Source organism: Schistocerca gregaria, chromosome 9 (assembly GCF_023897955.1).
Source record: "Schistocerca gregaria isolate iqSchGreg1 chromosome 9, iqSchGreg1.2, whole genome shotgun sequence".
In the NCBI taxonomy this organism is placed as follows: Eukaryota; Metazoa; Arthropoda; class Insecta; order Orthoptera; family Acrididae; genus Schistocerca; species Schistocerca gregaria.
Window position 1 is genome coordinate 80,092,237 of NC_064928.1, and position 27,837 is coordinate 80,120,073.

Genomic DNA, 27,837 nt, shown 5'->3' on the forward strand with positions numbered 1-27,837 from the left:
AACAATTTTTATTTCTTCGTCCCTCGCTCTATGATCTCCAAAGGCCTCGTCTGTGACTGTTTTGAAAAGTAGCGGGCTCAGTGAGACACCTTGTCCAATGCCACTATTAACAGGTACAGTGCCAGTTAAGTTGGGGACGGTGTTCTACTGGATGTGATTGCTGGAATAAATGTCTTAAATTGTTTGTAGTAAGTTGGAAGGAATGCATCGATTATAGAGGAGGTTTATCACATCTGTTAACTGAGTCCTATCGAAAGCTTTCTGTAAGACTATAAAACAGAGATAAGCTGGTCTCCTGTACTCGATGGACTTCTCTACAACATATCTAAGAATGAACACTTCATCTGTGCATGACGTACGAGATCTACCATGGAGTGCTGCAAAGCAATGCCCGCGATTTTTTAATGTGAAACCTCTTAACACTTTTTCAATAAAACAAACGTTAGTAACATTCTACATTTTTATTCTTCATATCTACAAATTTGCAGCCCTCTTCCCGTAGAGGGCTGCGAATTGTAGCACACAATACGCCGGCGTATAACATAACTATGCCTGTGCATGAGAAACAGTCTGCTGTAATTCAGTTTTGAATTCAAAGAGGCCGTCAACACATGGAGCACTTTCTCCTTCACCGTAACAACGCCAGACGACACACCAGCGCTGCAACGTCTGCAACAATCCAATCATGCTCCGTACAGTCAGAACTTGGGTCCATCCGATTTTCATCTGTATCCGTAACTAAAAACATCTTCGGCGATTTCACTTCGATAGTGATGAAGCAACTTTGAGGTTCGTCGATGACATTGTAATTCTGTCAGAGACAGCAAAGGACTTGGAAAAGCAATTGAACGGAATGCACCGTGTGTTGGTTGGTGGTTGTTGGGATGTTTAAGGAGGACTAAACAGCTAAGGTCATCAGTCCCCCAGGACAGTGTCTTGAAAGGAGGATATAATATGAACATCAACAAAAGCAAAACGAGGATAATGGAATGTAGTCGCATTAAGTCGGGTGATGCTGAGGGAATTAGATTAAGAAATGAGACACTTAAAGTAGTAAAGGAGTTTTGCTATTTGGGGAGCAAAATAACTGATGATGGTCCAAATAGAGAGTATATAAAATGTAGACTGACAATGGCAAGGGAATCGTTTCTGAAGAAGAGAAATTTGTTAACATCGAGTATTGATTTAAGTGTCAGGAATTCGTTTCTGAAAGCATTTGTATGGATTGTAGCCATTATGGAAGTGAAACGTGGATGATAACTAGTTTGGACAAGAAGAGAATAGAAGCTTTCGAAATGTGGTGCTACAGAAGAATGCTGAAGATTAGATGGGTAGACCACATAAGTAATGAGGGGGTATTGAATATAATTGGGGAGAAGAGGAGTTTGTGCCACAACTTGACAAGAAGAAGGGACCGGTTGGTAGGACTTGTTCTAAAGCATCAAGGGATCCGAAATTTAGCATTGGAGGGCAGCGTGGAGGGCAAAAATTGTAGAGGGAGACCAAGAGATGAGTACACTAATCAGATTCAGAAGGATGTAGGTTGCAGTAAGTGCTGGGAGATGAAGAAGCTTGCACAGGATAGAGTAGCATGGAGAGCTGTATCGAACCAGTCTCAGGACTGAAGACCACAACAACAACAACAACAGCAACAGTGATGAAGTGAGGCGGTAAAGCTGTAGCTCTGTAAACATAGTGAAACAGTGACAGTATCGACCAACTGGTCTCTCGCTAGAAGAAATGTGTTCGTCACCAGGGTAATAAATATGTAGATACGAATAATAAGGATATACTTGTTGTTTCTTTTATATCAAAAGCTTTAAGAGTTTTGAAGGAAAGAATTCGGAGGAATTACTTTTCAGAACGGCCTCGTACAACCATACCGCTCCTCTGCAAGGGTTCTAATGATTTTTTAAAAGTTTTGTACCCTTTTACTTTTGTTATAAGCTTAATAACTGAACTTAATAGATTTGTCCCCCTGTGACTGGACGGGTCTTTCATGTTTTGAACTTGAGAGTAGTAATATTAGTTCTCTGTTTATGTGGAATTTTATCACGATTTATAATTTTAAAAAACGGTTTAAATGGCTCTGAGCACTGTGGGACTTTACATCTGAGGTCATCGGTCCCCTAGAACTTAGAAACTACTTAAACCTAACTAGCCTAAGGACATCACACACATCCATGTCCGAGGCAGGATTCGAACCTGCTACAGTAGCGGTCGCGCTGTTCCAGGCTGAAGCTTCTAGAACCGCTCGGCTACACCGGCCGGCCGACTTATAATATTGTTAACTAAGTTGCTTAATCGTTCAGTTAGTGGATATCCTCCATAACTCAGTACTTCATTGGTAATTCTATCTCTCCCTTGAGACCCTATGTTTTTTAGCAGCCTCTTCTACCTCTACATGTGATACAGACGCGTCAGCCTTCACTTGTATGCCAAACTCTGATTTCTTTCTTTTTTATGGTAGTTTATAAGGTAATCAGGTAATGAAAACAATTATTATTACTTTTGAATCGTGTTGCTTCTTAGCACCGTCCCACTAGAGCAGGTTCCCACTTTGGGTCAATGAGCGCCATTTCTTACGTCTAACGCTTCATGTGGATTTAGGCCTCTTGATCTTAGATCTGCATTTGTAGTATGTGGGCCGCGCAGTTTAGGTCTTCGACGTTGTTTGTAGCCTTCGACAGTGAAATGATAGGCCGAGCTGATGACTGTAGTAGATGGTGTCCAAATGATGGATCCACACCACCGAAATCGTCATTCTTGCATCTTTTCATTGACTGGAACTACTCCAGTCGAATGATTGCACAGTAAAGGTGATGTCGTGGGGACTCACGCCCTGAGTTTTCACACGGCATCGTCGTCAAAAACCGTTCTCCGGCGCGGACAGAATACAAACCGCTGTATTTCTGCCGGAGAGTGAGTTAAACATCATACTCCCTTCCCCACAGTTTACGGCACTATCACGGAGATTATTTTTTATTACAAACCTTTATCGCACGCAGTGAACAACTGATCGGAACATATTAGCCTTAGGACTATACATACAGGATGTAATGGATCTGCGAGCAGATATTTCTATTGGTGACCAAGGGCGGTGTACTGAACAACATTGCATCGGTATTTACGTCATTTGCAGACTAATAATTATAGCCACTACAAGTCGTAAGTTTTTTTGTTGCTTACTTCCTCCAAGTACGAAGGGCTAGAACAAGCTGTCACTGTTTATTTTCCTCTGGGCAGCAGGTTAGGTGTTGAAGAGTGGACGCGCGAGCGCAAAGCGGTTGGTTTATACTGACAGATGCACTCCACTTAATGGTGCAGTCACGGCCATGCAGAAAACATCAGGTCGTAAAGTTTGTGACGTGTTTGTACAAAGACTATTGGACGCGAGTACTACATATAAAAATATCTGCAATTATACCAATTACATCGTGTGTGTATATCACAATTAATCATTTGCAAATCTAGAAATCAATTATAGAACTGAGCAGTATGTGTGAAGATGAAAAATAACCACGCTGTGTACTGCTTGACGGAATAATACATGAGTTATGTTATTAACGAAATTGCACCTGATACGACTATAGGATTTAGCATATATACCAAATGCGAATATGACAAAAGTCGCAAGTATATGGATCACAAGAAAAAAAATGCTGAAAACATGCTGAAAACTATATTTCAAAGAACGACTCTAGGATGAAAAAAATTTAAAAATGATAATGAAAGAAAAATAATGATGCACTGCAAGCCTCATTACATGGCGTAAACTATGTTTTTCACTAATGAGTATGAATCTCCACTCTCCCTCATATTTATGACAAGGCCGTATTTGACAGCATCACTAAACGAGGTGTTGCGAACATATAGGATCCTTGCGAGATGGGAAACAGCTGGAACAATGTTGATTAAGAAAGAGAAGGAATAAAGACCAGTCATCAACGAAAAGCTATAGGCCCATTTACTTATTGAAAAGCCATAGATACATTTGTTTATTAAAGGTCGCGACCAAAGCTCAGGAGCATCTGCTTTATGACTGTTTATAGGCACACACGGGACTCTTGGGTCTAAACCGATGTTAGTACGTATTAAGCAAAAGGAATTCTATGGCTGAGGCTGTTGGCAGAGCTCTTCAGACTGTAGAAAGTTCAATAATGAAGTATGCGATTGCGCTCTTGACTGACCTCGCAGGCCCATACGATAATCTTTGTTGGCCTGCGATGTTTGCACATCTTAGAGATCTCTGGATACCGAAATGTTTCTATAAGAGCTTAGTCGGTGACTGCACTGTACGTAGTGGCTTGATGGGGAAGAGCAAGGCAATCAAAAAGACTACCGAGGGTTGTAGTGATGGCTATATAAGTGGTCCATTTTTCTGGGAGCTTAGTATTGAACCCCTGTCACATCTATTAGATGGCGCACTTACTGTTAAAAGTGTTGGAGAATACGCTGTTGGCACAGTAGTAGCTATATAAGGAGACTCCAAGCGGGACGTAAAGCGAAGACGAATGTCGTGTTTTCACAGATGCACCATTGGTGCAAGAGTAACAAACTGGCTATAACTGTTCATGAAACTACAAACGGTCTACCGAACTGAAGTCTTTCTCTGGCCAGAAACGGTTCCACGAGGCTTCACGGGATGCCTGTAAAAGACAGCATTGTTTTTAGACGTTTAGGCGTTCTTCTGGACGAGAAAGTGAACTTCCTGGGAGATGTAATATCTGTTACTGGGAAGAGGCCCGTGTTGGCACTGTATAAATTACCGTTGGATATGGTGCAGTGACATCAGGATGCTACAAAACAATACTACGACGAATTCTAAGGATCACCGATGCCTTTCGTACCACACTTGCCGAGGGTTTACTGGTGATTCTCGGCATGTCCCACGGCTGCAGTGGTACCTTACAGGACAGTGTTGTATTGGTTTCGGACGTGAATAAAGCGATCGCGTGTTCAAGGCCCAAACTGCGAGATATATCCCTTCTTATAGACTGGCTCATGTACGTATCTTTCCAGTAAATATATTTCCAGTGTCAGTAATCAACAGAAAAAAAAATCTCCCATTCGAATGAAATTACGGAACGGATGCCTCGGGCATTGATGTGTGTGATGTCCTTAGTTAGGTTTAAGTAGTTCTAAGTCTAGGGAACTGATGACCTCAGATGTTAAGTCCCTTAGTGCTTACAGCCATTTTGTACGAAACGAATCTCGATCTTGAAATCTGTGTGATGAAGGACGTTATGTCAGTGTATTGGTAGGAAATGTAATATCGACAACATCGATATTATACACGGGTAAACTGACAGTAGTTGCTTTACCTTAGCTATACTGAATATGGGATGAAAATGCAAGTGAGTTAACAAAAAACTTCTACTACTGTGTATCTCACACAGTTCAAAAATGGTTCAAATGGCTGTGAGCACTATGGGACTACATCTGTGGTCATCAGTCCCCTAAAACTTCGAACTACTTAAACCTAACTAACCTAAGGACATCACATACATCCATGTCCAAGGCATTCGAACCTGCGACCATAGCGGTCGCGCGGTTCCAGACTGTAGCGACTAGAACCGCTCGGCCACTCTGGCCGGCTCTCAGTTGTGGGGCTTTATGTAGTGTTACCAGCGGCCTTGCCCCAGTGATAACACCGGTCCCCGCCAGTTCACCGATGTTATGTGCTGTCGGGCTTGGGTAGAACTTGGATGGGTCACTGGGTCTTCGGTATTGGTAAGCAGGGTGCACTCAGCCACGGCTGAGAAGTAACGGCTCCACTCACGAAAGGCCAGGAGAGCGGTGTGCTGACCACTTGCCGCTTCGTATCTGCATCCTGTGACGCCTGAGGATGAGACGGCGGTCGGTCGGTACCTTTGGGCCTTCCGAGGCCGGTTCGAAGAGAGCTTGTTAGTTGTGTATTGTTCCTCTACCGGCAGTTCGCTGTTCAAGCGACAACAAGTCCAGAATCTTCTTCGCGGTTGTTTCTGCTCTTCTTCAACAGTCGCTAACCGAGTTAACGCAGCTATTGTAGGCGCGTCCATTTCCGTAATGAAACTCTGGGGTCTGCGAACCAAATAAAGTCGACAACGGGCGGTGGCGAGCGCTGAGAGCTCAAACCATGTCCCGTGCGTCGACGGTGCCTTCTCTCGTGAGGTCGGATGTCCCGTTCGCGTCCACGTCAACTTTAGCTGCATCGTCCCGTGTGGGGAGGACGGCTTAAGAACTGAATGCAAATGAGACGTGTCTAATTTTCGCCTATAAGTTTGGAGCTCCTTCTCAACTACGGCAGGCCATCATCGCAGGCCGCACCTGGCGATGCCTTGCCCAATCCTGTCCCGATCTCAGTAAGTGGTGCGTATCTAAAGACCGCGCCGCCGGCAGAAGGCGTCTCTCTCTCTCTTCTTGTAACTGTGCATGCCAGCTTATTATCTGCCGCAACTGGATCAACGGGTTGCCAGCCGTCAGCTGTTAGGCTTTCAGGAAGCCGCTGAACACGTAACACTCTGACATCTGGGAAATAAACGACGACCAATAGAAAAGGGAATGGCACAGTGACTGGACTGATACGTCGTGAATGCCGCTGGGTTTTTCCGTCTGAGTAGCGCTGAAGCTATTTCCTAAGAAATAAAACAGAGAGCCACTGGGTATAACATACGAAATTTCTTGATTTTAAGACACTGACAACGCCGTATGTAGCTTCATTTTAACTGTCAAGCTAATTTATTAGGATATCTTATGCGCTGGCACATTGGCAAAATTCGCATAAGGAACGCATTTTTTTTCTCTTTTTACTTATGAGCTTCGCATCTGAAAGAGTTGTCCGCGCCCGGTAGTTCACTGGTCAGCGCGACAGAATGCCAATTCTAAGGGCCCGGGTTGGATTCCCAGGTCGGTCGGCTATTTTCTCCGCTCAGGGACTGGCTGTTGTGTTGCCCTAACCGTCATCATTTCATCGTCATCATTTCATCGACGCACAAGTCGCCGAAGTCTCGTCAATTCGAAAGACTTGCACCCGCCGAACGGTCTACGCGATTGGTTCGAGAAAGAAATTTTCGGGGAATGCAAACGTCGAGAGCAACATCGCTTGGCAATGAGTGGGCGACTATGGGGAAACAGGAAAAGAAGACAATCGCAGCGTCTGAGAGGTGGTGTCAGCGAACGATTTTGAAAATTAATTAGCTTGTTAACATAGGGAGTGAGAGATTTCTATGCAGAATTGGCGGAGTACGTGGGAAACAAGTAGACGGGGTAGGACGTGCGTTTAGACATCAGGGAATAGCTTTAAGACTAGCTATAGACCCGCATGAGTGACCTGTGTTGCGAGAAGTACCAGGAGAAATTTTGCGTCAACTCCTACACAGAAATAATATTTTAGTACAATTTTCGACTTAACAGCACAACAGGCAGTATTTATGGTTAATTATTTAATGGTATAAAATTCTACTATAAAATTTATGATTTTACTACAGAATTTATGATTTAGTCAACTGATTAGATAAACAAAACGAAAAAACTGAATTCATGAAGGTATTCAGCACAAGTTATTGACATCACTATATACAATTTAAAAAATGGCCAAATGCCAAAAGGACCCGCGCAATGAGAGTTCCGTACAAACTTAATTATGTGTATATGAGGGGGGTTCAACAAGTGATACAACACAACTTTTTCCACGAAAGCATGTTGGTTTTATTCGGAATTCCAAACCACCATATTTTTACCCACTCTACTGACTACAAAACCATATTTTTCAACGTAATCTCTCCGTTCGGTGCGACGGTCTTAAGTTACCTCACCGAGAGGGTCTTTATGCCCGCATGATACAACTATACTAATCGATGTCGGAGCTAACATCTTGCTGCATCAGTAAACTTCCCTGTTACTATCTTCGACTGAAACTGTCACGATCAGCCTCGTAAGACGGAAGCATTTTTGCACAGATGGTCCATCGCTGATCCATATGATCTTCAGTTAGACTGCAAGGAAGCCAGGGGATACAAAACTGTGAGTACCCAAACTGGTGGAGGAGTGCGCCGGCACTACCAACAGACGTCCAGATGAACAGCGAGGTGTTTGATTGTGATCACCTCGAATGAGAGGGCCCCTACGTTCCAACATTGCAGGAGGCACAGGCTGTGTGGGGCCGGACTTGCGCGGAGGGGATACGGCAGCTTTGCACGACGTTACTGCGAAGGTCAGGAAAGGACTGAAGACGTTCTCCGACAAGCGGTGAGGAAAGGAATCTATGGAAAACTGACAAGATGAAGTGATAGGGTGGCGGGTCTTGTGTAAATACAGCACGTAATAGCTTCCAAGCTACGAGAGGCGAAAACTGTAGAGAAAAGCAGAGATTGGAAAACATCGAGCAAATAATTGAGGGCGTAGGTTGCAGGTGCTACTCTGAGGTGAAGAGGTTGGCACCGGAGAGGAATTCTTGGGGAGCTGCATCAAACCAGTCATAAGATTTTCTGTGATGACAGACTGACCATGCTTTGGCTCCCTGTCGTGTTACCACAGACATTGTGCAAGCGCTTATGAATATGTGCGAGTCTCTGGTTGGAATGCACCCCCCTTACACACGCCATTTTCGAAGATACGTAAATCGCCGCCACCTATCGAAACTTCATGAAACTACAGGGGCTGAAGCGGGAATAGTCCACAATGTCCCAGAAGAACGTCTACGTTTGACAAAAGAAACTGATCGATAAAAAAATACTGAGATACTGTATGTAGGCTGTTTAGGTTTTTTTATTGGTAACGCAAAATAGCACTCTGTATGAAAAATCACTGGCTGTGCTGTGTGCAGTCTGTGGCTGGTTGGCATTGTTGTAATACTCGCCATTGTAGCGTTGGGCAGTTGGCTCTTAACAGCGCGTAGCGTTGCGCAGTTGGAGGTGAGCCGCCAGCAGTGGTGGACGTGGGGAGAGAGATGGCGGAGTTTTGAAATTTGTAAGACTCGATGTCATGAACTGCTATATATATAATGACTATTAAGGTAAATACATTGTTTGTTCTGTATTAAAATCTTTCATTTGCTAACTATGCCTATCAGTAGTTAGTGCCTTCAGTAGTTTGAATCTTTTATTTAGCTGGCAGTAGTGGCGCTCGCTGTATTGCAGTAGCTTGAGTAACGAAGATTTTTGCGAGGTAAGTGATTTGTGAAACGTATAGGTTAATGTTAGTCAGGGCCATTCTTTGGTAGGGATTTTTGGAAGTCAGATTGCGTTGGGCTAAAAATATTGTGTGTCAGTTTAAGCACATTCGTGTATAATTTTTCTAAGGGGACGTTTCAACACTTACTCTAGTTAACTGTTGCTGTTTGAGTTTACATACATCATTTTATTTGTAGGTGGTGTAGCTGTGTACGCTAGAAAATAGAGTGTCAAGCGGAGAGATACGAACATTTCTGACATTCTTTTGTTTGAGTTGGAAAGAGAACTGACAACAGACGAAGCAGATAGAAACATTTGCGCTGTGTGTGGCGATAATGCCCAACGTTGGCAGACTGTTGTGAAGGAGATTTTATTATTTTTGGTAAATATTTGAAGGCCCTGGCAGTAGACAACATTCCATTAGAACTACTGACGGCCTTGAGAGAGCCAGTCCTGACAAAACTCTACCAGCTCGTGAGCAAGATGAATGCGACAGGCGAAATACCCTCAGACTTCAAGAAGAATATAAAAATTCCAATCGCAAAGAAAGCAGGTGTTGACAGATGTGAATATTACCGAACTATCAGTTTAATAAGTCACAGCTGCAAAATACTAACGCGAATTCTTTACACACAAATGGAAAAAATGGTAGAAGCCAACCCCAGGAAAGGTCAGTTTGGATTTCGTAGAAATGTTGGAACATGTGCGGCAATACTGACCTTACGACTTATCTTAGAAGAAAGATTAAGGAAAGGCAAACCTACGATTCTAGCATTTGTAGACTTAGAGAAAGCTTTTGACAATGTTGACTGGAATACTCTCTTTCAAATTCTCAAGGTGGCAGGGGTAAAATACAGGGAGCGAAAGGCTATTTACAATTTGTACAGAAACCAGATGGTAGTTATAAGAGTCGAGGGACATGAAAGGGAAGCAGTGGTTGGGAAGGGAGTGAGACAGGGTTGTAGCCTCTCCCAGATGTTATTCAGTCTGTATATTGAGCAAGCAGTAAAGAAAACAAATGAAAAATTCGGAGTAGGTATTCAAATCCATGAAGACGAAATAAAAACTTTGGGGTTCGCCGATGACATTGTAATTCTATCAGAGGCACCAAAGGACTTGGAAGAGTAGTTGAACGAAGTGGACAGTGTCTTGAATGGAGGATATAAGATGAACATCAACAAAAGGAAAACGAGGATAATGGAATGCGGTCGAATTAAGTCGGGTGATGATGAGGGAATTAGATTAGGAAATGAGACACTTAAACTAGTAAAGAAGTTTTGCTATTTGGGGAGCAAAATAACTGATGATGGTCGAAGTAGAGACGATATAAAATGTAGACTGGCAATGCCAAGGAAAGCGTTTCTGAAGAAGAGAAATTAGTTAACATCGAGTATAGATTTAAGTGTCAGGAAGTCGTTTCTGGAAGTATTTGTATGGAGTGTAGCCATGGATGGAAGTGAAACAAGGACGATAAATAGTTTGGACAAGAAGAGAATAGAAGATTTCGAAATGTGGTGCTACAGAAGAATGCTGAACATTAGATGTGTAGATAAGATAACTAACGAGGAGATATTGAATAGAATTGGAGAGAAGAGGAGTATGTGGCACAGCTTGATAAAAAGAAGGGACCGGTTAGTAGGGTATGTTCTGAGGCACCAAGGGGTCACAAATGTAGCATTGTAGGGCAGCGTGGAGGGTAAAAATCGTAGAGGGAGACCGAGAGATGAGTACACTAAGCAGTATCAGAAGGATGTAGGCTGCAATAGGTACTGGGAGATGATGAAACTTGCACAGGATAGAGTAGCATGGAGAGCTGCATCAAACCAGTCTCAGGACTCAACATCACAACAACAACAAATGGAGTTGATGTTTTAACTACTGACGACGCCTTTGGCACAATTGTTTTATGTATCTCCAGAGCAGGATGTGATTTCAGTGCATTTTACTTCTGATGAAGGTATATTTAGGTATACCGAAACAGTGGTCAAAAATTTTAATAAATCTTTATCCTGCAACTGTTTGGCTGTTATCATTTACCGTGGAATGGATCTATGTTCCAGGGGAATTATGACCTAAATGTTAAGTCCCATAATGCTCAGAGCCATTGAACCACTTTAGTATTAACAGTCGTAACTCACACACACACACACACACACACACACACACACACACACACAATGCTCAGAGCCATTTGAACCACTTTAGTATTAACAGTCGTAACTCACACACACACACACACACACACACACACACACACGCACACACACACATTTTTTATGATATGTATGAGTTATGTGCATATGTTCCACGACCCCTATTCAAAACGGGAATGACCTGCCCTTTTTTTTTCACCATTCGCTCTTCGTTGCTCCAGCGACCTTCGATAAACAACTGTTGGAAGGGAAACAACATCTTTCTCATAGTCCCTGTAGAATCTTGCAGGTATCTCACATAGTCCGTGTGCATTTCCAGTACTAAGCGATTGTAGTTGCTTTTATATCACGCAATAATTTATCTCAACATATTGTGAACGTTGGGTGTAGGTTTGTTTCGTGGATTTGAATAGATTGACACACGAAGGGAAACTCCGGCAGGCCGCATCCAACTATTCAGACAGTTAATGGCTCAATAGATAAATATAAGAAAAAAAGAAGATGATGTCGTTTGAGAAGGTACAGCGAACAAAGCAACGTCTGGATGCTTTTCCCTACTCTTTCATTGTACCGTTTGTGCTGCGTGTCTAACGACTTCGTTGTCGGCAGCTCTTTTTTTTTCACTTTTTTTGCGTGTTGCCGTTCTTCTTAGTGTATTTATTACCCACTGCAAGCAACCAGAACGTTTTATACAATGGCGCCTATTACACTTGCGACTGCAGCACTAATGCTAGTCATATGTTGAAATGAACAGCTATAATGGCGCTGCTGTTATACTTTTGTCCCTCGGATCTTGCAGCCGCTGAAGTAGAACTGCTTAATGGATAACGAGTACTATTGGCAGTAATATGCCAGTATTGCCACAAATGCGAAATGTGTGGCCATACGGAGAAAGCTTTAGAAGATAGAATAGTAAAGGATCGATGACACTGATGGTCGAGAGATCTTGAGGGGAAGGCACAGCCGCCTGATCAGAAAAGTGTTTCCATCCTCGCGGTGTCTGGGAGTTGTATTCTGTGGTATCATCTAAAGACTGCGGCACCACACCACAGTTGGCAGCTCACGTCGATACCATAGAGTAATTATCTCTGGAGTGAGCATTCACATGCGCAGAGCAGTTTTTGTGTCAACATACATTGCCGGCCTGGTCACGTGTTCTCGGGACGTCCTGTGTTTGTCCGTATAGCGCCCTGTATATTTCGAATGTCACTACATCCCTACTACAGACGGATTCTTTTCGTATGTGTCGTGGATTATTTATATATGTTGCGCAGACATTTTAACAGTATCCATTTGATACCGGGAATAAACCAGCCACGTAACTTTTAAGGGCAAGTGATATTGCATTCTGCTTCTTTGTGATAGGTGTCACACTTCAGATGCACTCGATTTTTTGTAGTTTTCGGTATGATCCGGCACTCTATAGTATTACAGAGCCTGACGTACATTTTTGCAGCGATAGTCTTGAAAAACGACTTGACAGTACGCTAGTACTTTTGTAAGTGTCCGAAAAACACCGAATTTGCCACACATTAGCGATTATATCCCTGCTAATCCGCCCTTTTTTCTTCTATTTCTGCGTATTTATTTTCTCATTTTTGCGACCTAAAGCACAAGTTTTCTTACTGGTGCCACTTTGAAGTGTTTATTTAATGCATTTTCGTATTTGCTCCCAGTTTATTAAATAAATAGCAGACTGAGTAAGAAGGGGAAAAAAAGGCGATAGGAGAATAAATGTACTGTAAAGCAAATACAGTTGGTCATGTAACAGTCAACCCATATAACACCATAAAGGGAAGTGGAAAGTGACACAAATGAAACAGTTTGGGGACATGTTTACTACTATTTTACGATTCTTAATCAAATTGTGAAGAAAATAAATTGAAGGCATAGTATACCAGAGAAGACGAATGTGGACTTTAATTAGCAACACTGTTCTGTTTTTTATTTGATTTGTGCAGAAAATGTATTTAAGCTGAATGCAGAAATTGGTAGTAGGTGCTGTGGAAAATTAAAAGTAGTTGATACAGCATCCACCTTCAGCCACACATGTCCAAATTTTTCTCTGTCTAAACATTCCTCTTCAAAGTGTTTTTAACATACTTCGGAATATTTTGTGGGGACAAAATTACTCCTCCTTTTTTTTCTGGAGCTACATCTTTACTCGTTGTTCATCCTTCGGAAACTAAAATATAAATCACACATAATCATTCTTCATGACCTAGACACACTTAACATGGTCTTCTACTGTACCTTTACAGTAAACAAAAAGGTTTGGACACACATATTATACGAAGACAATTACAGACTCCCACTCTATTGAATTTATTTGTCTCCCGTCTTTCATCTGTATATACATAATCGACAAGTCACTGATAAATGCATGGAGGATAGTATTTGCTGAAACAACTAACCATTCCCTTTCCTGTTCCACTAACAAATTTACGAGAGGAAGCGATTGTTTGTAATCTTTCGTACGAGCCGTAATATCTATTACATAGTCATAAAATCGTAGGAAAAATAGGTCTACAGAATCAAGCCTTAATTATAATGCGTCTCGAAATTTTTAAACATAGTACCCATGAAAAGTTACTATCCCTCCATTCACATATTTTTCCTTGCATCCGTAGCAACAACAGTAATTTACCATAGCTATAACACTATCAACAAACGGTGAAAACACAACAAAAACACTTGATATTATAAACGTCAAAGTCTGCGGAAAGCATATACGCACAGCGAAGTCCCGAAAACACGTGAAAATCCCGGTTTAATGTTGACAACATGCACAGAACGCAATGCTCACTCCAGAGAAATTTACTATGTGGTCGATACCACAGATGTTAGTGATGTCTCGTAGCAATTTGCAACGCTGAATGGGAGCGGTTGAAGAATCCACGCCCTCTCCCCACTGCAGCACCAGCCCACAGAGGTCAATATAGAGCTGAGCTTGGAAGCACTCTACCTTGCTCGTAACCTGAGCTGAACCGTTCAACATGATCGAGTAGGATTAAAGAATTATTCAAGGCGGAAATGCACTTTTGTAAATAGTGAATACTAACCTTCCAGAGAAGAGTTCTTTAATTAGTGCTTGAAGTGATGTTTGAACAGTCAGTGACAGCTGTAAATTATCAACCACTCCTGTGCCAAAGAATGGTATCAGGTTTTTTTAAATCTATCATTAATGTAATAAAGTGAAATACGATTAACAGCCAAAGAAACTGGTATAGGCATTCATATTCAAGTACAGAAATATGTAAACAGGCAGAATACGGCACTGCAGTCGGCAACACCTGTGTAAGACAACAGCTGTCTGGCGCAGTTGTTTCATTGGATACTGCTGCTGCAATGGTAGGTTACCACGATTTAGAGTTTGAACATGGTGCTACAGTCGGCGCACGAGCGATGAGACACAGCATCTCCGAGGTCGCGGTGAAATGGAGAGTTTCCCGTACCACCATTTCACGAGTACAGCATGAAATCTCCGACATCGCTGCGGCCGGAAAAATATCCTGCAAGAAAATAGCTGAAGAGAATCGTTCAAAGGCATACAAGTGCAACCCATCCGCAAATCGCTGCAGAATTCAGTGCTGGGCCATCAATATGTGGTAAGCGTGCGAACCATTCAACGAAACATCATCGATAAGGCCTTTCGTAACCCTTGATGACTGCACGACACAAAGCCTTACGCCTCGCCTGGGTCCGTCAACACCGACATTGGACAGCTGATGACTGGAAACATGTTGCCTGGTCGGAAGAGTCACGCATCAAATTGTATCGAGGGGAATCGACGTGTACGAATATGGAGGAAACCTAATGAATCCATGAACCCTGCCTGTCAGCAAGGGACTGTTCAAGGTGTTGAAGGCTCTGTAATGACTTGCGGCGTCTGTAGTTGGAGTAATATGGGACCCCTCATGCGTCTAGATACGACTCTGACAGGTGACAAGTACGAAAGCATCCTGTCTGATCACCTGCATCCATGTCCATTCTGCTAGTAGAACAATGCAACATCCGACACGTCTAGAGCTGCTACAGGGCGGCTCCAGGAACACTCTTCTGAGTTTAAACACTTTCGCTGGTCGCCAAACTCCAAAGACATGAACATCATTGAGCATATCTGGGATCCCTTGCAACGTCTTTCCAGAAGAGATCTCCGCCTCCCCCCCCCCCCACCACCACCACCCCCACCCCCATATTCTTACGCATTTATGGAGAGTATCCAGCGGTACCTTGATTTCAAACAAATGAGTACAGAGCATTTGTCAAGTGGCTAAGAGGACAACATTCTGAAGAAGATAATGAGTACAATTCGAAAGAAGAGGTGAAGACTTTTGCCTTCGCAAGCAAGCTCACTTTCTGTAGCCCATTCCCCAGAAAAGATAAATAGCATGAGGTACAAGTAGAGCTCACGCATTTTTGCCTGTTATCGGCATTGACACTGGCGAGATACAGGTCCCAAGGACTTCAAAAGTTTAGACATTTGTTTAATTTTGGTAAAATTTTGCTGACACAGCTGGCGACAGGTGCCCATTATTACAGTCATCAGTAGTTTTTCATCCAGACAGTCTGGGTCGCAATGGTAAAAGTCTAGCATTACGCAGGCTAGTTTGCTAATGTTTGTTTAACTTACAACTTGAAACGACATATCTACTTCCTGTGGTCAATCGTGGATACCTGATGGTGGATAAATTCCAAAGCGCGTCATATGAGCGTAAAGGCATTCTTCGCTTCATGTTTGACTTTTGCAATTGCACCTAGTCAGCTTGAATGAAGGACTACTGTTAGTCTTAATTTCAAGTTTGACGTCGGATAACAAATGATAAAAGAAATATTTTTTTCATGTGATACAATTACGTTAACCATTTTCTGTTTATTTCCGACCTTGTCTTGTGATACCATACTTCTTGCCAAATTTCAACATTGTAGATCAAAAGGCAGTATCCTACAGGTTTTGAAGAATGAGATCTCGAGTATCAAATGTGTGACATAAATTGACATAAATAACAGTACCTTTTGATTGCCTTGACTTAAACGCTTACAGTTATTAGACCGCCAAGGGCCTGTAGTCCTGTGGTGTGTCATATAATCAAAACTGATACCTCTACTCCTTCCTGCGTGAAGCGGTCTTAACACACGGACGTAGAGAGGGTCTTACAAAAAATGACAAAAAATTTCGTGAGATATAATTACAAATTTACCGTTTTTGAATTTTTTTGTTTAGGTTGTGCTATGGAGCCTTGATTCTTGCCAAATGTCATGGTTATAGGTCAAGGGTTTCGGTGAGTGTTGTTGCGTGTAATAAAATATGTGACATAAACAGCCGTATCTTTTAATTGCATTGACATAGAAGCTTCAACATTTTATACCGGCGAGGGACAACAGATCTTAGTTTGTGACGTAAATTTCAACTTGACATGTCTACCCGTTCCCGAGAAAAACTGTTTTTAACTGTTGGGCAGACGGACTGAAGGCCGACAAAGCGATCATAAAGGATTCGTTTTTACCGATTACGGCACGGAAACCCAGAAAAGCTTCTAAGTCCACTCACGCGAAAGATATGACCATTTATATCACATATTTGGATACTAGCACTCACCAAAGTACAGGGTACTTGGAGTTGAAGTAAAATCACGAAATTTGACGAGACGCACCACAATCAAAGGAAAAAAATCCGAAAATTGTCAGTTTGTGATTATATCACACGAAAAAATGTTTTATCATTTGTCTGCAGACTGTCTGTCCAATCGTCACTTTTTCTCAGGACCGGCTAGACGTATGAAGTTGAAATTATATACTGAGGTCTACAGTCGTTTAAATTTCCTTTACTCCACATGTACGGTCACAAAATGTTTTGTCGTCAGACTACTGGTTTCGGTCTATAATGAACATCTTCAGGTCTGTTTTATAAAAACATTTATAAAACAGATCTGAAGATGTTCATTATAGACCGAAATCGGTGGTCTTACGAGAAAAAAAATTGTGACTATACACGTGAAGTAAAGACAATCTATATTCGGATTACTGTTTAATTTGCGACCATGTCACAGCTTGTGAAACTACAGTCATTAGATAGTGTACAAATTTTAAGCTTCTGAAATCGGCGCAATAACAAAAATTAACGTTTATGTCACTTATTTTGTTACTCGATAACTCACTCATAAGAAGCTATACGTTACTTACACTTGAAGTACAATCATTAAATACGACAAGGGAAAAGTTTTCACAGTACAAGTAAAGGAAGGAATGCGAAAATTGAAATTTAAACATTCTCGAAAGCCTTGAAATTTCTGGGTCAGATAACTTACCAGTAAGTTTATAATAGGCAAGAAACGCCGAGACATTCGATAACCAGAATTAATGAACTCTCTACCTACACTGAAGCGCCAAAGAAACTGGTATAGGCATGCGTATTCAAATATATAGATATGTACACAGACAGGATACGGCGCTACGGTCTTCAACGCCTATCTAACACAAGTGTCTGGCGCAGTTGTTAGATCGGTTACTGCTGCCACAATGGCAGGTTTTCCAAGATTTAAATTCGTTTCAACGTGGTCCTATAGTCGGCGCACAAACGATGAGACACATCATCTCCGAGGTAGCCATGAAGTGGGCATTTTCCCGTACGATCAACTCACGAGTGTACCGTGAATATCAAAAATCCGGTAAAACATCGAATCTCCGACATCGCTGAGGCCGATAAAAGATCTTGCAAGAAAGGGAACAACGACGCTGAGGAAAATCCTTCAACATGACAGAACTGAAATGTTTCCGGAAGTTTTTTCAGATTTCAGTGCCGCGTCATCAACGTCAGCCTACGAACTATTCAACGAAACATCATCGTAAGGGATTTCGGAGCGGAAGGTCCACTCGTGTTGTTGACTGCACGAGACAAAGCCTTACGCCTCGCCTGGGCCCTTCAACACTGACATTGTATTGTTGATGACTGGAAACATGTTGCCTGGTCGCACCAGTCTCGTTTCAAATTGTATCGAGCGGATCGACTGGTATAGCTGTGGAGACGACCTCATGAATTCATAGACCGTGCATGTCAGGGTGGAGGCTCTGTAATGGTGTTGGACGAGTGCAGTTGGAGTGTTTGGGATCCCTGATACGTCTAGACACTACTTTGATAGGTGACATGTACGTAAGCTTTCTGTCTGATCATCTACATCGATTCATGTCCATTGTGCATTCCGACGGACTTGGACAATTCCAGCAGGACAATGCGACACCCCACGTTCAGAATTGCTACAGTCTCCAGGAACACTCTTCTGAGTTTAATCACTTCCGTTGGCCACCAATCTATCCAGATATGAACATTGTTGAGCATATCTGGGATACCTTGCAGCGTGCTGTTGAGAAGAGATCTCCACCTGCTCGTACTATTACGGTTTTATGAACAGCCCTGCAGGATTCGTGGTCTCAATTCCCTCCAGCACTGCTTCCACTGTCCATGTCGCGTCATGTTGCGGCACTTCTGCGTGCTCGCGGGTGCCCTACACGATATTAGGCAGGTGCACCAGTTTCTTTGGTTATTCGTTGTACATAATTAAGTTTCTATGTAACTCTCAGTGCGTGAATCCTACTCACATGTGGCTATTCTTTTAAAATTTATAATTAGTGTTAATATAAGTGACATCTGCCTAATAAGACTGTATTTAGTTATGTAAACTGTCAAGTGGGGGGTGCCCCAGGGATCAGTGTTGGGGCCGCTCCTGTTCCTTATTTATATAAATGATGTGCCCTCTAGTATTATGGGTAACTCTAAAATATTTCTGTTTGCTGATGACACTAGCTTGGTAGTAAATGATGTTGGGTGCAACTTTGACTCGGTTTCAAGTAGTGTAGTACATGACTAACGTTAAATCACAGTAAGACTCAGGTTTTACAATTTCTAACACACAATTCAACAAAACCTGACGTTTTAATCTCACAGAACGGGCAAATAATTTGTGAAACTAAACAGTTGAAATTTTTAGATGTTCGGATAGATAGTAAGCTGTCGTGGAAAGCCCACGTTCGGGATCTTGTTCAAAGACTTAATACTGCCATTTTCACTATTCGAACGGTATCGAAAGTGAGTAATACTTCGACACGTAAATTAATCTACTTTGCTTATTTTCATTCACTTATGTCGTATGGTATTATGTTTTGGGGTAACTCTTCCCATTCTAGAAGGATATTTTTGGCTCAGAAACGGGCGGTTCTGGCAATAAGTGGTGTGAGTTCAGAAACCACTTGTCGGCCTCTGTTCACCAGTCTGGGTATTTTGACATTGGCCTCTCAATATGTATATTCCTTATTGTCGTTTCTTGTTACCAATATGAGTTTATTTCCAAGAATAAGCAGCTTTCACTCGGTTAATACTCGGCAGAAATCAAACCTCCATTTGGATCGGACTTCGTTAACTGTTGTGCAAAAAGATGTGCAGTATACTGCTGCATCCATTTTCAATAATCTGCCACTCGAATTCAAAAATCCACGCGCTTTCAAATCGAAACTGAAGAGTTTCCTCGCGGGCCACTCCTTCTATTCTGTCGAGGAGTTCCTTGAAAAATTAAGCTGATTCTTATTGTATTGCTGATAGCGTTTACTTAAACTTATGGACTGACTTTTTTTGAGGTTCATGAACATTTATTTTTATCTGTTCTTACTTTTATGTTGTAAGTTCATGTACGGACATGTTCCATGACCTGGGAGATTTGCTCCTCAATTTGGTCCTACGGAACTTGACGTGTAAATAAATAAATAAATAAACTACTACATCTTCAGTTTCTTTCTAGTGCTTACTTATATGCCACCAAAACACTCGAGAAAATCTTATTTATTTTGTTAGTTGTAAACTTTTTGTGAATTCACTCGCTTCTGTTTAGCAGGGACATAAAATCTATTTCGAAAACAATTCACGACAGATGCCGCCATTTAAGTGTTAAGCAAGGACTTGCAACTAAGGGCATAGCTGTATCTAGCATTTCTCCTTAGAAATATTTTTTTGCAATAAGGGACAGGTTTTATGTTTACCTTCTACATCATTTCTACTTTGCTCTTTTCTCCGTTCGTAAGTCGAACGACCTTAAATATTGTAGAAGACGAAGACTGCTAAATAAATTGACTCTGACAAGGGAACCTCCCCATCGCATCCCCCTCAGATTTAGTTATAAGTTGGCACAGTGGATAGGCCTTGAAAAACTGAACACAGATCAATCGAGAAAACAGGAAGAAGTTATGTGGAACTATGAAAAAATATACAAACTGAGTAGTCCATGTGGAAGATATGCAACGTGAAGGAGAGTATGAGCTCTGAGCGCCGTGGTCCCGTGGTTAGCGTGAGCGGCTGCGGAACGAGAGGTCATGGTTTAAGTCTTCCCTCGAGTGAAAACCTTAATTTTTTATTTTGAGACAGTTATCAAAGTTCAGGCACTTACACATAATCAAAACCGCTCTCCAAAATTTCAGGACATGTTCAGATTTGCTTGGACATATGCAGGATTTGACGGTCTACACACGGTGAAATTTGAAAAAGTTAAAAACATATGTTTTGACAGCACAGGGAAAACTGTGCGACTGTGAAACTGTTGCATTCATTTGTTGCAGTTTCTGTGATAAACTCTCATGTTTTCATAACTTTTTTGGGAGTGGTTATAACATCAAGAAGAAAACCTAAATCGGACAAGGTAGAAGAGTCTTTTTACTCATTCGCCAAGTGTACAAGTTAGGTGGGTCGACAACATATTCCTGTCATGTGACGCACATGCCGTCACCAGTGTCGTATAGAATATATCAGACGTGTTTTCCTGTGGAGGTTTCGCTTGACCTATGACCTTGCGATCAAATGGTTTCGGTTCCCACTGGAGAGGCACGTCCTTTCGCACGGTTTTGCGGTGCGGTAGCAAAACACAGACACTAAACTTATTACAGTGAACAGAGACGTCACTGAACGAACGGACAGATCATAACTTTGCGAAAATAAACTTTTCCCTCGAGGAAAGACTTGAGCCAAGGACCTCTAGTTCTGCAGCTGCTTACGCTACCACGGGACCACGGTGCTCCTGAGCTCACATTATCCTTGATGTTGCATATCTTGCACATGGACTACTCCGTTTGTATATTTTGCTTATTTTTTCATAGTTCCACACAACTTCTTCCTGTTTTCTCGATTGATCTGTGTTCAGTTTTTCAAGGCCTATCCACTGTGCCAACTAAATCTGACGGGGGTGCGACGGGGATGTTCCCTCGTGAGCACAGAAATTTTTTTTTGTCTCAGTCCTTCGCTCTCTACTTGGACGTTTTCCCTGCAGAGACGCCCCTAGACCCCAACCGGTGCCTGCGTCGCCCGGGTGACCTTCTTGCCGAGTGCCGGGCTGCCCGGCGCATCCAGTTTGGCGCTCATCTCGTGCAGTTCCGGTAGCGGCCGTAGGGGGACCGGGCGGGGCTGCGGCGGGCCAACTCTTCCCTTTCTCCAGGGACGCGACCCGGCAGCTGGTCTGGCGGCAGCACGTGGTCTTGGGTATATATAGCGGGGGTCGCGTCTGGGACGGCATCAGTCGCCTCCTCTCGCAGCATCCACAGCACGCACGCAGCATGAGGACGACTGCGCTGGTAAGTTTGTGACGTCCCTCACGGTTCAGTACACGGACCACTGAAACTCAGAAAGCAGCTGTAGGAGTGAAACTGAGCAACGCTACGACGTTCTCGCGGTCTCTTAGTACTGTAGGGATGGCAGAAACCGACCTGTTTAAACTGATGACCTGTTCTAGTTGTGAATAGCCGTTATTTTTCGATATAAAAAGTGTTTTTCATTTTTTAAACTAACCAAGTAAAAGACCGATATAGCAATTGGCCATAGGAACAGTGCAATTTTTTTTGGTGTTTTAATGAAACTTTATTTAAAAAAAAAATGAAACGGACAATTTTATTCCTAAAATATATAATGCCTTCAAAAGTTGTATTATTGTGGAAAATAACAATCCCAACAGAATTGAGTAACAAACACACTGCAAAAGGACTGGCACAGCATTGTTGAGACAATAATGTCCCTGTTACCATATGGCAAGGCCTACTGGATGGTATGCATGTACGTGCAGTGTGGTAGACATGCCCCATATGGTTCACTTGGTAATTTCTCGCTGTTCTCGTCGGACGTTAGTTGTATAACAGAACACCTCCACCCCTAGCCTGGAAGGCATCCGTGAAGCACAAAGCTCCATTTGCTTTAAAAGATTAAGAGCAGAAGAAGTCACAAAAAATTTGCGACATCATATAGGGAGAAAACTTAAAAATTTAACAACAGTTCACTCATTGTTTATCAAAAAAAAAAAATCCTGGGAAATTACTAATAATCCAATAATGACAGGAAGAATTAGTGTAGAAGCCTATGCCGATGAACATGAAATTTACGAGTAACAGGTTGCTTTATAAGTGGTGTTAAAGGCAAATTAACCCGCCACCCACTCTCTCCCACGCTAATTTAAAAAAATTGTCTAGCTGCTAATGTGGAGATAATGGTTTCCATTCCCGGTGGGCATCTCGTATCTGCATGCAATAAGGGAAGTCTGGAACAAGTACGGTCACCCTCGCGGTGCTAAATCAGGAGCTGCTTCAATAAATAGCCTACGAAAGTTTGCAAGTAGTCAGCTGAAGTGATGTTAAATCGAAATTATTCCACCAATCTGAGAGCCACGAGACGTAGTGGTTTTAGTGAGAACAATATGAGAGAAATCCTTGACGCTGAACACAGTATAACCAACAGAAACATTTCATTTGAACGATTTCTTTAATTGCCAGTGTCAGTAAAATCCGCCAACAGCCGTGTAACTGAAGATGCTATTTTATTTTATTTTGAAGGCTACCAGTTTCAGCAGTTCATAATGCCATGTTCAGGGCTCACATGAATCTCTCCAGATAAACGAAAATACCATGTACAACCATAAATCACTGGATGTCGTGAATTCAATCGTTACACTAGTGTTTCGTTCGAACCCTTGGTGGCATCCTGATGTATTGGTTAAATTCACGACATGCAGTGATTTATGGCTGCATATGATATTTTCGTGTATTTGATGAGATTCATATGGGGCCTGGTGTAATGAAATACTGAAACTGATAGCCTTCAAACAAAATAAAATAATATCTTAAGCTACACTGCTGTTGATGCATTTCATTGGTACTGACAATTACTTAACCAGCCGATGTCCCCTGTCCATAATGGGCCAACAGAGACTTCCTTAATAGTCTTAACTGTCGTTATAGCCCCTTTTGACCTTCAAAGCCGCGATTTAAAACCCGATATCTCTAGAAAAATGAAGTACGCACTACAGTAACTACATCGTCATCTTCTTTTCGTCTCGATACACCGACAATTTCTTTTTTGTGAATCTCATCGTCTTTTCACCCATCAATGCAATCGAGCGTTCACTCGTGTCGTAATATTTGCGCAAACATTCTCTCTGCTCATTTCGTAATTCTCGGAAAGTAATTTCTTCTAGTGGAATCGTACAGGAGTTCTCCATTCGTAGCTAGATCAACTCGTCACTTCCTAAAAATCTCCTGTAATATGAAATTTCAAAGCTTCTAATTGCTTCATTTTTAACTTCCCTCGCTATCTACGTTTTGTGCTCAACGAAGTTGGTTGTAATTGCGTCTTCTCATAGTTATTGAAACCATCTTACCTCGTAATGGGACTTGACCTCCGAAACGCTTCTTAGCGAATAATGGTTCTAATGGCTCTAAGCACTATGGGACTTAACATCTGAGGTCATCAGTGCCCTAGACTTAGAACTACTTAAACCTAACTAACCTAAGAACATCCATGCTCGAGGCAGGATACGAACCAGCGACCGTAGCAGCAGCGCGGTTCCTGACTGAAGCGCCTAGTACCGCTCGACCACAGCGGGCGGCAGCGAATAATGCTTTGAATAAATAATTGGGACTGAGTTCTTAGATATGATAAAACAATACAAAATGCATGATGCAGTTAGAATGTTCGTATTGCATTTATTAACGATAAAGTATGAAGTAACTTGGAAAGTTAACATCGGGGTAATGTAAATGGGTTTCTCTATGCTTCTGTCTAAAGCCATCAACCATATTCTTCGAATAGGAAACTTTATTCGCCGCTTTTCAAAAGTTTCACCATAACTAAGTTTTTCAAATGTCCATATATATGTGATCGTAGATATCCTACCAGAAAAACGTAGATTAAGTCAAAATTAAACAGAAAATCAAGATGCATGTCCGAAGTAAACTATCTGGCCATCTGAGTATAAATCACACTGCTGAACACAATACGAGGTAACATGTTCAGATTTATTTCCAAACGAACTGTGTACGATGCGCACCTGTGTGTTCAGATTGGCAATGACACTGTGTTTTGTAACACAATTTATATTCAGTTAAATTAGTGCCACATTTGGAATACGTCATAGTAAATTCTCTTATTTTTGACTTCATGTACGATCTTCCAAAAGTTCATATAAGGAAAATCTGTACATGTGCACTTTGAAGTGAATCTTACATTAAGCCGACCGGGGTGGCCGAGCGGTTCTAGGCGCTACAGTCTGGAATCGCGGGACCGCTACGGTCACAGGATCGAATCCTGCCTCGGGCATGGATGTGTGTGATGTCCTTAGGTCAGTTAGGTTTAAGTAGTTCTATGGGGCTGATGACCCCAGAAGTTCAGTCCCATAGTGCTCAGAGCCATTTGAACCTATTTTTCTTACATTAAAATTGCCCAATAGTGGCGCATAACGTATATTATTGAAATAATACGAGGGCTGACCAGAAAGTAAGTTACGATCGGTCGCGAAATGGAAACGACTATGAAAATCCGATAAAGCTTTGCAATAATGTGTTGGGCAGTGTCTCTAGTATGACTCTAGGTAAAATTATGTCGCTCTTTTCATTCCTGAGCGTGTAAAGATGTTATAGAAAATAGTGTCTCCCGCCAAATACGAGGGCCTGATGAGAATTTTCCCCTGAAGCTATGCAACCAACATTACAAAACTGTCATGCGGTTTCAAGACAATTCTCAGCCTCATTCTGCAGGGGCAATGAAGATGTTCCTGCATCGTTTCAATTGGAAATGTTTGGTTACCCACAATACAGCCCGTAATTGTCTCCCACTGAGTTTCATCTCTGCTCAAACGAACCGCTGGCTATGAAAACATTTTGGCACAGACAACGAGCTTTAGGCCAGGGTAGAGAATTGGCGGAAAGCACTTGCGGCTTCCTTCTATGACGAGGATATTGGAAAGTTGGTACAACGCTACGACGAATGTCTGATTCAGCACGGCGACTACGTAGAGAAGTAGCTGAAAGATGTAGCTAACTGTTACAAATGAAACATTTCTGATTTTCACTGTGATTTTCATTTCGCGATCAGTCGTAACTTACTTTCTGGACAGCCCTCGTATATAGCCTCTGGGGAACTGTGGCTTCGTTTAAAGATGTTAATGACAGGTTTGATTCGACATCTTGCTTGACATTTGTTTCCTTTTCGGTTGTAGGTGTACCTCACCGCCGTGCTTCTGGCATCGGCCATAGCTGAGGACGCTGCAAAGAAGGACACCCCAAAGAAGGACAAGCGCGGTATTCTGTACGGAGGACTCGGTCTGGGCGGTATAGGAGGAGGCGGCATCGGCGGAGGCTACGGCTACGGTGGAGCCCTCGGTGGCGGTTACGGAGGCAGCTACGGCTACGGTGGCGGCATCAGTAGCAGCTACGGTTACGGTGGCGGCATCAGTAGCAGCTACGGAGGAATCAGCGGTGGCTACGGAGGAATCAGCGGTGGCTACGGAGGAATCAGCGGTGGCTACGGAGGAATCAGCAGTGGATACGGATACGGTGGTGGTATCGGCCTCGGCTCAGGCAGTATCGGATTGAGCTCTGGCGGGATTGGCCTCGGTGGGGGTGCTGGTGGGATCGGCGGAGGCTCCATCGGACTTGCATCAGGTGGGGCTGGCATCGGCTCCTTTGGAGGTGGCCTCGGTGGTGCCGGAATAGGCATCGGGTCAGGAGTGGGGGCCGTAGCGGTTGCTCCAACCCAGACGGTGGTACAGACCGTCGCGGTTCCTGAACCTCGGCCCGTGCCTGTTCCAGTAGATCGCCCAGTGCCTGTCCCCCAGCCCGTTCCAGTTCCAGTCAGCCGCCCTGTACCCGTCCCGCAGCCGTACCCCGTCCACGTGCCCCACCCGGTCCCCGTTCCAGTCAGCCGGCCAGTCCCCGTTCCAGTGAGCCGTCCCGTTCCAGTGCCCATCTCGCGCCCCGTCCCTGTTCCCGTGCCCCAGCCGTACCCCGTGCGAGTGCCCCACCCAGTTCCAGTCGGTGTCCCTCAACCCTACCCCGTGACTGTCCCTGAACCACGACCTGTTCCAGTCCCCGTTCCTGTATCGACTGGAGTCTCCTCTGTCGGCCTCGGAAGTGGAATTGCTTCCGGAGGATCCTTCGCCGGTGGTTCTGGAATAGCATCTGCTGGCCTCATCGGTGGAGCTGTGTCATCTGGCATCTCCAGTGGAATCATCTCGTCCGGTGGTTCCCTGGGTGGTGGATATGGCGGTGGATACGGCAGTGGATATGGGGGCTCGTACGGCTACGGCGGTGGATACGGAGGCTCTTACGGCTACGGCGGTGGTTACGGTGGTGGCTACGGATCTGGAGGGGTGATCTCCTCTGGGATCGGCAGCAGCATCAGCGGTGGAAGCATCTCAAGCGGCCTCTCTGGTGGCTACGGATATGGTGGTGGCTACAGCAGCCATGCTAAGGTCTGGTAAGGTGCCGGACGAGCTGCAGTCTCACAGTTGAGAGTCATCCAGATTGTTCCACTTCATCCTCCCCATGACCATCGAACCATCTGTAGTATCAAAGCAACTTAGTAGTATCCATTGGCCCGATCCCATCCTTCACAAACAGTGAGAGAGAGAATTGACAGTCGGTCATAGGAAAGGGCTTCAGATCTCAGAAACAGATGGAAGCAGCTTTCTTTTACTAAAATCGTGCTGTGATACCAACTACGGATAACAAATGTCAATTCCTGCGGCTGTTTCCTTAGCCCATTATTACATGTACTCATTATATGTGATCATGTCATATGTATACGTTTTCTTAGCACAATCAAACCCTTTCTTCTGTATTTTAGACGTTTTCTATATTTTTTTGTATTAAAACTTAATCAGTGTGTTGTTCTATGACTGAATAAATATATATTTTTTTATTGAATCTTTGCATATATTTTCTTTTCATTGGCCTAATGCCTTTATCCATATACAGTGATTTTCAAACTTGTTACTGATAAAATAATGTGTTGTCCAACACAATCATACTAACTGTTACAGAAAGAATAATGTACTGTCCGATACAATCACACTAATTACTTTTTAAATAGCTAGTAACCACACAATGGGAAGCCGCAAACAGAAGTGTTGTCAACTAGGAGCAGAGGACCACAGCAGACAGCAACGTTACAGTTTTCGGCTTTTTTAGTCATGTCTTCCTCAGTTGGGCGTAATATTATGGTATACTGATAATTTTTA

General features: G+C 42.9%; 1 protein-coding gene across 3 annotated transcripts; it reads left to right on the plus strand.

The window, feature by feature from the left end:
• Positions 1 to 21,833: 21,833 nt before the first annotated feature.
• On the plus strand, positions 21,834 to 27,523 carry LOC126291595 (uncharacterized). Of its 3 annotated transcripts, none has more exons than XM_049985132.1 (3): positions 21,834 to 21,910; positions 25,816 to 26,026; positions 26,078 to 27,523. In XM_049985132.1, the coding sequence occupies exons 1-3, from the start codon at positions 21,893 to 21,895 to the stop codon at positions 27,076 to 27,078; spliced, it is 1,230 nt and encodes a 409-aa protein (XP_049841089.1). In that variant the 5' UTR covers positions 21,834 to 21,892; the 3' UTR covers positions 27,079 to 27,523. The 3 variants fall into 3 exon arrangements, with proteins under 3 accessions (XP_049841089.1, XP_049841088.1, XP_049841087.1); XM_049985131.1 differs by having other exon boundaries at positions 25,816 to 26,004; positions 26,035 to 27,523; XM_049985130.1 differs by having other exon boundaries at positions 25,816 to 27,523.
• The last annotated feature ends 314 nt before the right edge of the window (positions 27,524 to 27,837 follow it).